At 50.4% G+C, this 11,909-nt stretch overlaps 1 protein-coding gene across 6 annotated transcripts in view; it reads left to right on the top strand.

Annotated features, from left to right (window-relative positions):
- Sema5b (semaphorin 5B) overlaps positions 1-9,864 on the top strand; it is a 116,757-nt gene extending 106,893 nt beyond the window's left edge. For 4 of the 6 annotated variants that reach the window (XM_047565588.1, XM_047565584.1, XM_047565583.1 and 1 more), the window contains 11 exons: positions 2,918-3,035; positions 3,188-3,369; positions 4,413-4,556; positions 4,743-4,890; positions 4,992-5,217; positions 5,358-5,576; positions 5,944-6,114; positions 6,214-6,363; positions 6,715-6,759; positions 7,151-7,356; positions 7,588-9,864. In XM_047565588.1, the coding sequence (XP_047421544.1) occupies positions 2,918-3,035; positions 3,188-3,369; positions 4,413-4,556; positions 4,743-4,890; positions 4,992-5,217; positions 5,358-5,576; positions 5,944-6,114; positions 6,214-6,363; positions 6,715-6,759; positions 7,151-7,356; positions 7,588-7,746 (1,768 nt within the window). In that variant the 3' untranslated portion in view covers positions 7,747-9,864. The remainder of the gene's footprint in view (positions 1-2,917; positions 3,036-3,187; positions 3,370-4,412; positions 4,557-4,742; positions 4,891-4,991; positions 5,218-5,357; positions 5,577-5,943; positions 6,115-6,213; positions 6,364-6,714; positions 6,760-7,150; positions 7,357-7,587) is intronic. The other 2 variants (XM_047565585.1, XM_047565586.1) reach the window with 2 other exon arrangements.
- Positions 9,865-11,909: the final 2,045 nt, after the last annotated feature.

Consider the following 11,909-nt stretch of genomic DNA (forward strand, 5'->3'; position numbering starts at 1 on the left):
CAAAGCTTGCAGGAGGATGAGAGTGGGTAAGCAGAGGTGCTGGTGGGTCCCCTCCTCTGCCCAGGATCCAGGGGTTTATCTCCAACTGACTCCTTTCACTGGGGCAAATCTCAGCCCCATAGGGCACAGCCCAGACAATGGACTTGCCAGCGAGAACCAGCACTCACATGAGGGCAGAAGGAATGAATCGCTAATGGGAGTCTACAAAGTAGATGTTTAAGCACAGATGACTCCTTCCTCCTTCTGGCAGGCCTTTCTCCCTGCCCTTGGGGAGGGGGCCTTCTACCCCAGCTCACTCGCAGGTCTCCTCAGCCTGTTCTGTGAGTGCAGCAGAGGCCAACACTCAGAGGGCATCTTCTCCTGATCAGGCCCCTGTGCCTCCACAGTCTTAAGTAATGACCACTTGCTCACAAGCCTCAGGACACCATTTCTACCTTGGACAGCTCCCAGTGTGAGCCTATTGCTAGAGGAGCTGGAATCTGCCTGCTTAAAACGTCCACCATCCATCTCTGTCCTGACTGGGAGCACATGCAATGAACCTGTTCCCTTTTGTAATGGCGACTTGAGATGGTGCAGTAAAGAAGGCGTGGTGATACATTATTGGCCTGATGGCTCCTTTTATGAAAAGAAATCTAAATCACCTTCCCTTTCTACAGTCAGAGACACACTTTAACTCTCTTCTGCTTGGAACTTTCATTTTCTTAAGTGTCCTCTGTTTTGTCAGCTTTGAAGGGGCCTTTGACCAAAAACAGTGAATGTGGATCCACCTGAGCCAGGAAGGGAACCATTCTGTTTAGTTACCACAGGAAAAGACCTCAGGCACTGGTCCCCTGGGGAGTCTCCAAGACCCACAGGCTACCAGGAGCAGGGGCAGGGGCAGAGCAGGCTGCTGTCCATGGAGAATCTGGTCTTCCCTTTCTTCTCTGGGACTTGCAGGAAAAGGAGAGGCTAAGAGGGTGAGAGGGTCGGGTGGCAGGGGCTGGGGCAGTGTCTACTTTCCCTTTCCCTCCTTTCCTATTGTCAGGGATTGGAAAAACAAGGCACTTCATTTCTTGGCTTTGAGCCCTGGCAAAAGTGGCCCTGGACCAGCAGTTCTCACCATGGCTATTCACTGGAATCACCTGGGGAGTTTTTAAAAGAGTCTAATGCCTGGGCTCCTTCCAGTCCAAAAGGCCCAGATACAGGCGGGCTTGTTTTGTTTGCTTAAGCGTTTTAAAAGATGCCCAGGAGATTCCGATTTGCAGTCAAGGCTGGGAACTACTGCTCCGAAAGTGGTGAGACCCTAGAGGAAGAAGTAGCAGGAGGCACGTGGGGTTCCTACAGAATCATTTGCTTTTGTCTTCTATAAGCCTATTCAATTTTTTTGCCCTCAGTCATTTTCTCTGCTGGCAGATTTTTTTTTTTTTTTTTTTTTTTTTTTTTGTGGTGCTGGGAATGGAACCCACGGCCTTGTGCTTGCAAGGCAAGCACTTTACCTACTGAGCTATCTCCCCAGCCCCAGATATTTGTTTTTGATGAAGAGAATCTTATTTGTTATTATTTGTTATTATTACTCATCACAAGTCATGGCTAATTCTTTTTTGCCCAGTTAATTTATGTTGTTTACAAAGTGTCACACCAGCTACCTCTCAAGCTTGTCACCTCTCGTGAAGGCTAAGAGAAATAAACTCCTGGCAAGGGTTTTTACTGAGTGCTTATTGGTTGAATTTGTTAGCACTGTTTTTGGTACAAATGTCAGCCAATAGCAGTCTCAAAGCCACAGGTTTGAGCTTGCTGGGGGCTCTCTGGGGAGTTGGAAGGAGCTTCTTTCTGACCCCAGAATCTTATACTCTCTTACATGCTAATGGACAGCAAATCCTGACTCCATAATCCTCCTAGTCTCTTTTTTCTCCTCCTTGAAGTCCTACTAGCAGGAATTTAAAATTCTTGTTAAAACATGCAAAGGATATAGTGCCTTGAATAAATCAGAAGAAGAAAAGGAAGAAAGGAACCCTAGGATATGAGATGTGGAAGCATCGGGTGTAGGAACCGTTATCTTTCCTGCTAGAGACTTTCCCTGAGGTCAAGAAAGCAGGAGCTGGGATATGACCCTTCCTGGCAGCTGAGCTCATTCTTATGCGCTTATGCACTAAATGCCTGGACTACAGGTATTTTGAAGGATGGGGCCACATTCACTGGGTGTGTGAAATCAGATGTAACCTGCAGCAGGGAGGCAGGAGTGTGAAGGGAGGAGCGTGGTTGGGAAGCGTGGTCCCAGCTCCACCATCAGTGATATGTGTGGTCACCTCTTTCCCCGTCTCCTTTGCACAAAAAAAGTTGTGTAGGGATCCCAGTGATGCTCAGTTGGGTTTACTTTAGAATTGGCCAGGGAGCTTTTAAAAACCACCCCATCACAGAGGTTCCTATTTGGGGTGGGTTCGAGTACCAGTATTTTCAAAAGCACCTTGGGTGGTTCTCATGTGAGCCAGGGTCGAGGACACTTTAAAGTCTTCTCTGTCTTACTCAGAACATCTCACAGGGAGGCACGACCTTTTTGGAGTTTTGTTACCCTTGTCTGTTCCTGCAGCCCTATCTGGGGAATATGAGGCACCCATTCTCAGGGAAATTAGTACTGTCTCTTGGTTAAGTGTGAAGACTCTGGAGGGTTTGAGTTCTTGGTCAGTTCTCTGGGTTTCCTCTACACAACATGAGAATAGTAATTGACCTGCCTACTGTGTTGCTGCATTAAATTAATCCATGCTTATAAAGTGCTTAAAATGATGCCTGACACACGGTCGGTGCACAGAGAATTTACTTAATATCATGGAAGGAACTGCAGGAAAGAGGTGCTCAGAGGAGGTTGCCCCAGGCATGTTCTTGAGATGCAGCTGAGGCTGGGAAGCCAATGGACCTAAGTGTCAGCACCTCCATCTGGCAGGGCATGCCTGGGGGCACGGGACCCGTACTGCGGCTGGGATGGGAAGCAGCAACGTTGCAGCACACTGGAGGACAGCTCCAACATGAGCCTCTGGATCCAGAACATCACAGCCTGTCCTGTGAGAACCCCTTTGTGCCCTGCTCCACCTCAGACCTCACCCCTCAATCCAGACTTTCAATTCCATCAGTATTCCCCAAATGCCCTGGGATCTCAAACCTTCCTGCCCCTGCCTCCTGTGACAGGGGTTCTGCCCCCTCTGTGGGTCTGCAGGTACGGAATGTGACACGGGATGGGGGCTTTGGTCCATGGTCACCGTGGCAACCGTGTGAGCATTTAGATGGAGACAACTCAGGCTCCTGCCTATGCCGGGCCCGATCCTGTGACTCCCCACGACCCCGCTGTGGGGGCCTCAACTGCCTGGGTCCCGCCATTCACATTGCCAACTGCTCCAGGTATGACAGGATAGGGTTTGCATGTTTGCCTTGGACTTGGGTGGAGAGAATGGGAGATAAGGGGCATCTGTTTGCACTAAGGGTCAGAAACTACTGCAGGGTGGTGCCAAGGACTAATAACAGATGACTAACAACAGATGACTAATGTCTGAGGCAGGAAACATGAGCTCTGGGGAAGTCCACAATAATGGGAGGGAAGTTGCTACCTTGCAGTGTCTCTTGATGCAAAGAGGAAGGCTGACCAGGCATGGGAGTCATCCCTAGACAGGTGAGCCTCAATAGACCTTGCTGTCCCAAACTTGAGGGACAGCATGAGATGGTGGCAATCCTGGACTACATGGTCTAGAGGTGTGACCTTGGCCAGCCACCTAACCACTCTGAGTTTCTCTGAGGGTTACAATAACCACCTGAGAGTTGTTGAGAAGGTTAAAGAAGATAATGTATGTAAAGAGCTTGCAACTGCCTGGTATCTGGGGATTCCATAAAATGCTTATAATAACCAACCCATTATTTTGGGCACTCTTAAAATAACTGTTTCATATGTTCTAATTTAATACTCGGCAACCTCAAGGGGTAGGAATACAATCATCCACCCTACTTGAAAGATAAGGAGCCCAGTAAGTGCCAGAGCCCAAATTTGATCACTTGAGTTGATCAAAGGACAATAGTGAGTAAAGTCTGAGGTTGGAGCCAAGCATGTAAGTGGAGAACAGGGGCGACAGTTCCGTTCTGAGTGCAAGGACTGACCAACCAAGAAGGGTGAAAGGAAGATTGCTGATTGGAAAGGTGACAGTGACCTTCTCTACAGAGTGTGTCCTTTGGCCTATATGGGTAGGGGCCAGGTTATAAAAGTCTCTCAATACATGTTTGTGATATGAATGAACAAAAGCATTAATGGGTATTAACCTGGTTAAGAGCTGATATTTTCTGTCGCCGTCTGGTCCCTCCTGATGAAAATACAAAATCCATCTGACCAGATGTGGCCCAGATCTAAGCAGCTAGGACTTAGAGGGGCATCTGTTTCTGTCCCATGCCACTCCCAGGAATGGGGCATGGACCCCGTGGTCTTCTTGGGCGCAGTGCAGCACATCCTGTGGGATCGGCTTCCAGGTCCGCCAGCGAAGTTGCAGCAACCCTGCACCGCGCCACGGAGGCCGCATCTGCGTGGGCAAGGGCCGGGAGGAGAGGTGAGCTAGTGTGTGGTCCGGGAGATCTGAAGACTGAGGTCCCACGCTTTCTGGGCTTGCGACAAAGCGGCCTGGATTTTCTGGATGACCCAGGGGACTCTCTTCCTTGCCAATTTCCCAAGTGATATCTTGCCAGGGGTGCCAGTACTCCTCCTTAGGGTGATGACTCCTCCCCCTCTTCCCCAGGTTCTGTAATGAAAACACACCTTGCCCAGTACCCATCTTCTGGGCCTCCTGGGGCTCTTGGAGCAAGTGCAGCAGCAACTGCGGGGGCGGCGTGCAGTCGCGGCGTCGGGCCTGCGAGAATGGCAACTCTTGCCCGGGCTGCGGCGTGGTGAGGTCCGGGGCGAGGGGTGAGGGGCGTGGGCAGGCCGCGGGGCCTGAACCCCGAGACAGGGCAGGCCTGGAGGCCCTGAAACCACTCCCATCCTGAAGGAGTTCAAGACCTGCAACCCCGAGGGCTGCCCGGAAGTGCGGCGCAACACCCCCTGGACGCCTTGGCTGCCGGTGAACGTGACTCAGGGCGGGGCGCGGCAGGAGCAGCGCTTCCGCTTCACGTGCCGCGCGCCCCTGCCAGACCCCCACGGCCTGCAGCTTGGCAGGAGGAGGACGGAGACCAGAACCTGCCCAGCGGACCGCTCCGGAGCCTGCGACACCGACGGTAGGCCCCGCGCCCTCCGCCCACCTCCCGGCCCGAGGAGCAGTAGGGGCGGGGTGGGGAGGCCCGGAGCGGGAGCCCGGGGAGGCCGGGGCGGGAGGGCTCGCGGCGCCCGCATCGCTGAGGCCCGCGGCCCTCCCCAGCCCTGGTGGAGGATCTCCTGCGCAGCGGGAGCACTTCCCCGCACTCGCTGAGCGGGGGCTGGGCCGCCTGGGGCCCGTGGTCGTCCTGCTCCCGGGACTGCGAGCTGGGCTTTCGCGTCCGCAAGAGAACGTGCACCAACCCCGAACCCCGCAATGGGGGCCTGCCCTGCGTGGGCGACGCTGCCGAGTACCAGGACTGCAACCCGCAGGCATGCCCAGGTAATCTTGAGCAAGGAGTCCTCAGCCTATCGAAATCCTGCCCAGGGAAACTCCATGGCCCTGGGGACTCAAGACTACCCAGTGCCCGGGTCACCTCTTTTCCCTGTCAACCCTGTGCAAGAGCCACCAAAGTAATTTTTTGCTTTGTCTGTGGACAAAAAGGCTACTTCATTGGAGTGGGGCCTTCCCGCACTCAGTCTGCCTCACTTTTTTTCTCTCTCCTAATGGGTTAGCCAGATAAGATTCATTTGAGGTGGAGACGGTTTCTTTCCCTAAGGGTGTCCTGTTGAGTGGGGGGTAGGGTGGGGTGGAGGCGGAGGTCAGTGTGGCCTAGGGCGCCCTCCTTACACGTGCCATCTGCTTGCAGTGCGTGGCGCCTGGTCCTGCTGGACCTCGTGGTCCCAATGCTCAGCCTCCTGTGGTGGAGGCCACTATCAGCGCACGCGTTCCTGCACCAGCCCCGCTCCCTCTCCAGGTGAGGACATCTGTCTCGGCCTGCACACGGAGGAGGCACTATGTGCCACACAGGCCTGCCCAGGTACTGGGTGCATCTGGCCGGGTTTGGGGAGCACCATAGAGCCTGTGATCCCCAGCAGGGGGTCCTGGGGCACTCAGCTGCATCTCAAACAACCCACAGAAGGCTGGTCACCATGGTCTGAGTGGGGCATATGCACTGAAGATGGAGCCCAAAGCCGCAGCCGGAGCTGTGAGGAGCTTGTTCCAGGGCCCAGTGCCTGTGCTGGAAACAGCAGCCAGACCCGCCCTTGTCCCTACAGTGAAATTCCTGGTAGGTCCTTGTGCCAGCGCCTTCATACCAGCCTTTCCTGCCCTGAGCTCCCAAATTCCCTGTCTGAAACTTGAGTCCTGGGCTGGGGTGTGTCCTGGAGCAGGATGGAACAGAGGGACTACTCACTTCCTGCCTGGTGCACACACTTGGGGCTCTGGCACTCCACATCTAGTGAATGGGCCAACCCTTTGTAGAGAAGAGGTGTGTGGAGTGGCAACGGGAGGGACGACCCCAGGCCCAGTCCTACACTCTAGTGCTGACCTAGGGGTCCTCCAGAGTCACACCCAGCCCAGGAGGGAGCCTGCCTGTCTCCACTTTGCCCTGACACTTTCTCCACTTGTCTTCCCACAGTAATCCTGCCTGCCTCCAGTGTGGAGGAGGCCGCCGGCTGTGGAGGTAAAAGGAGCCCCTTATGACACCATCCTTCTATTCCTCTACCCTGCTCCAAAGCCTGGGTTCTTCCCACCTCCCACTTCAGTTACTGTCAGGCCCACTACTTCCAGGCTGTGTGCAGGGAGGTCTGGGTAGTTCCGTCCACGCTCCTCAGCTGGGAGGCCATCATCGGTCTATACCTAAGAACCAGGTCATCTGGTTGCCATCCCTGACTCAAGCCATAGGTCATCCTGGGGAAGAGGCCCCCTTGTTCCCTCTGGCTCTGGCCTCAAAATCCGTTCTTTCCTTTATATTCCAGAGCCTCTTATTGCTGTTTCCACTCTCAGGAGATAGTCAGGAATCCTTCCTTTTCACAAGTTGGTCCTTTTCTTACCACCTGCCTGTCCTTTTCCAGGGTTCAGTCTTATCCACCTGGTGGCCACCGGCGTCTCCTGCTTCCTGGGCTCTGGGCTCCTGACCTTGGCAGTGTACCTGTCTTGCCAGCACTGTCAGCGCCAGTCTCAGGAGTCCACACTCGTCCATCCTGCCACCCCCAATCACCTGCACTACAAGGGTGGGGGTACTCCCAAGAATGAGAAATACACTCCCATGGAGTTCAAGGTGGGGAGCCACCTCATAGCAGCAGAGGCTAGGGTGAAGGGTACAGTGGTCCTATCCCTGAGTTGGGCATAACTGGGGTAGGCATGGGAGGAACATGGTGGGGTGAGGGAGCAGGCCTCAGCAGCTGGAATGCTTCTTCGATGGCTGACTCCTGGACTCCTGGCCCTGGCCTGTTCCCTTCCCCACCTCTCCCCTCACCCCTTTCTCTCTGGTTTCTTCTTCTTCCCACAGACCCTGAACAAAAATAACCTGATCCCTGATGACAGAGCCAACTTCTACCCACTACAGCAGACCAACGTGTACACGACCACCTACTACCCCAGCCCGCTGAACAAGCCCAGCTTCCGGCCTGAGGCCTCCCCAGGACAGCGGTGCTTCCCCAACAGCTGATCCTACCATCCTGGGACTTGGGCTCCTTGCCTTCCCAAGGCACAGAGCAGTGGAGATGGGACAGTGGAGCCACTTTGGTTTTCTCCCTCTGCACTAGGCCAAGAACTTGTTGCCTGGCCTGTGGGGATCCAATCTGGCTTCAGAGAGCTCTGGCTGGCGGTGACCATGGGGGAGAGGGCTGGCTTCAGGCTGGCACATGGCTGCAGATCCAGCTTAGCCCAGGTCTCTCATGGCCTCCTTGTGACCCACCATCATGCTGACCCTCCCCTGCCACATTTGAGCTGCAGACCTACTGGGCATGGGAGAAATCGAAGAGTGGAGATGGCAGTGGCGGGAGGGCAGGCTGCTTGGTTGGGGTTGGAAATGACTTCCAGAGGCTGCCACAGCCAAGTCTGACCCTCTGTGGCTGGCAGGAAAAAAGGCCTTGTCTACATTCAGATCGACTCTGAAAAGAACTTATCAAATGGCCCAGTAGCTCTGGATCTCTGCCCAGTGCTGGACCATTGTGGTGCTGCCCCAGTATGACATAGGGGACCAGTGCTGGCCCAGGTGGTCCACCTCTGCTTAGCAGTTTATATTTCACCCAGGGATATCCCTCTGGTCAGAGGCAGGGAGAACTGGGAACTAGAAACTGGTCTTTGTGAGAAGCCCATTAATCTGGCTTGGTACAGGTCTCAGCCTTGCCCCAGAAGGCACAAAAGGTGGCCTGGCAGGAGGGAAGGCTCAATACCACAGAAGGCAGAGTCTGCCTTCACGTCTCTATAGAGATCATCTTCCAGTTGCTGCTCAACAGTGTCATTAGCTGAGACTGCTTGGGAGTCTGTGCTGGCCCTTCATCTATTCAGGAACACACACACACACACACACAGACACAAGCGCATGTGCGCACAATCACCATCTGCTACAGCAACAAAAAGGATGTTGAGCTGTGGCATTATTAATTAAAGATGATATCCAGTCTCCAAATGTAACTCTGTCTTTGCGCATATGTGTGTGGGCCCCGCTTGGCATGGTCCTGGCCATCAGAACAATGCTCCAGGGTAACAGATGGCTTCTCAAGGTGGAGGAAATGACCCAAGTAGAGTGTGACTTTAATAGGGGATATCTTTCCATATGTGGGCTTATGTACACATGCACACATATTGCCCTAATCCCTTTTTGAAAAAGAGATTGGGATTAAGCAAATTCACAAGTCGGTACACAAGGCACACCAAAGGCAAGCAATAGGAGAGGTATGTGCTTGATACCTCAGCGACTGTTCCTGGCAACATCTCCAGGGTGGAGATGGGGGAATCCCACAGGAAAGTATTGATGAAGATTATTTTGAGATAGCTTCAGTGCTGAGCTTAATAAAACCAAATTCAGAAATGAGTAAATCCTGTGAAGTGGGGGAAGCCTACAGTAGTTTCTGTTGGATTAAATAAAAATAACCTCAAAGCTTCAGCCCACCAAATCAATGCTGCCATTTTGGATGAGATTGATGGACATGTTAAATTTAGAGAGCAATTTCCTGACTTAATTGGCTGGATCAATTCTCCTAAGATTCCCAGAAGAATCTAATTGTAGATGGTCTGTAAAGCTTATGATCTGAGTGGTGGAGTGAGTGGAGGCTCTTGGGAGTGGAGGCAGAAGCATTTGAAGCTTGAAGTTGCCTGGAATGGAAGATGAGGAACAGAGCCTTCCTGGGTGCCTTTCTACTTCCCTGAGACAAAAATGGCAGCAAAGGGAAGCCCAATCAGAAAGCTCAGGAAATGTGAATATCTGCTGCTTTGGGATTGCTATTTCCTGTTAGCCTCAAGAGTTCAGAGCTGGTAGGGGGCTGTGGGGGCATTTTAGATCCTGGGATCTCAGATTCTTTTGGGCCTCGTGCAGCCAGTGAAGTTCAAGAGTTACAGGACCCAGGTGTCTGCCTCTGAAGGCATTTATGTTATGTTCAAGTAGGCGGCCTGGGAGGTTTGTAGGAAGTGGTCATGAGCAGTCCTAGGGAATGACCACCACCTATTGTTCGAATGGTATCACTGGGAATGTAAACCTCTGGGTACTCTGGAAATACACACATGCACACACACACACACACACACACACACACTCTGAATTCTCTGAAAACTGAGTTTGGAAGGCATGACCATTTAGAATGTGTGAGAGGCTCCACACTGCATACAGATGAGCTGGCATGGTTGCCAAAGAATTCAATAACCAGCTCTGTCCCAGAATTGAGGGCCCTCAGAGTGCTTCTGGAAAAGGAGGGTGTGGTAGTCTCTGGCAGGTGTTGGGGAGTTAAGTGTGAAAGGCAAGTGGGCTTCCTCTGCCAGAGGAAGATGCAGGATCCAGAGCTCCAGGCTGCCTTGGACAGTTTTGTGTTTAGATAACTCGTGTGTGTGTGTGTGTGTGTGTGTGTGTGTGTGTGTGTGTGTATTTTATTATTAAAGCCATACATATTCATTGCAGAAAATTCAGAGAATGGAGGCTATAGAAAACCAAAAATCTTACCATGATTATACGAAAAACCAAGGTAGAGACTTAGGAATTTTAAATGATGTTGTGAAGACATTTCTTTCCCCCACTTTTTTTTCCCCAAAGTCATTCCAAAAGCAGAATAAAACAAAAGTTCTGTTACTATTTTCAATAAAACTAAGATGTAATTATAATACTTAGTACAGTTGTCCAGTATTCTCAGGGACTTGGCCAGGACCCCTGCCCCTCCCACACACACAGATACCAAAATATGTGGATGCTCCAGTCCCTTATCTAAAATGGAGTAGTATTTGCAAATAAGTCATGCTCATCTCCATATACATTAAATCACCTCTAGATTACTTATAATGTCTAATGCAATGTAAATCTATGTAAATAGTTGTTAGGCTGTGTTGTTAAGGGAATAATGACAAGAAAAAATGTCTACATGTTCATACCAGCTGTAATTTTTTTTTTCTAATACTTTCCATCCATCCACGGTTAGTTGGTTCTGTAAATGTGGAACTTGTGAATAGGGAAGGCCAACTAACTGTACATATAGACAGAAAGCAGATGGAGTGACAGCAGTCATCTGTTAGAGTAAATGTGGGTCAAACCTAAGTACTCGAGGGATTTCAGAAAGATAAGAAGTTGAAGGGAGTATGAGGAAGATGGAGATCTGTGCATAAGCTTCAGTTAGACCTTCAGGTTTTTGTTCTTGTTTCGTGATTTATCTAAACATTTGTTTTTGTGAGTAAAATAAAGCACAGAAAAACCATATGAAAAAATAGTTAGTGGACATAGGGCCAACACCTTTGTAACAACCCTCGGGTCAAGAAACAACTTTGACAAGCACCCCAGCATCCTTTGCTTCATCCCTTCCCTCTCTCCTCCTCTATTCAACAATGAGATAGATAACCATCAGCACCAGGAAAAATAAAACGAGCATGAGGAAAGGAAATGTAATGGTCCTTAACCACTTGATTAGCGCGTGAGCCTCTCTGTATAATGACAGCGATTGAAACTCTCCATTCAGTCTTAATCATAACTTTGTAAGAAGAATTTTATAATTTTTTTTTATCATGGGAGAGACAACATCAGAGGAATAAGTCTCTGAGATCTTGTTACTAACTAAATGTTGGAGTGAATAGTAGGAGAGAAAGGAATAAAAACCTCTTTAAAATAATTTCACCCTGATTATAACCATGGTACATGTTAAATAAAGAAATTTTGAAGACAGAAATACATATATGCACCCGGCCACGACGGGATGCAGCCGAGATGCGTGCATGCACCGTGCATCTCTCTACAAAGAAGAGGGAGAGGGAGGGGAACCGGGAGGAGGAGAACTAATCTTGGAAAACAAAAGCATAAACATAATAAAAAGAAAATATTAACGTCCTAAAATCTAACTGAGAAACAATCATCATAATTCTAATACATTCTTTTCCAGGCCTTTTTACTGTCGTATATGAGTTTGGAAGTATTTTATAAAATTAATAAATACTATGTGTATGGTTTTATTTTGATTTTAACACATTACTTTATATACTTACATTGTTAAAAATTCTTCTACAAACCTCAGGAACCCTTTCTGCTGCTGCCCTAGGAGTAGGTAGGTAGGGAGAGAGGGCTTGCTACTACTTCCATGAGAGAAAGTTTGATTTTTATGTTTCATTTATTTACATCACTGATTTACTTTTAAAATG

Source organism: Sciurus carolinensis, chromosome 9 (genome assembly GCF_902686445.1).
Source record: "Sciurus carolinensis chromosome 9, mSciCar1.2, whole genome shotgun sequence".
In the NCBI taxonomy this organism is placed as follows: Eukaryota; Metazoa; Chordata; class Mammalia; order Rodentia; family Sciuridae; genus Sciurus; species Sciurus carolinensis.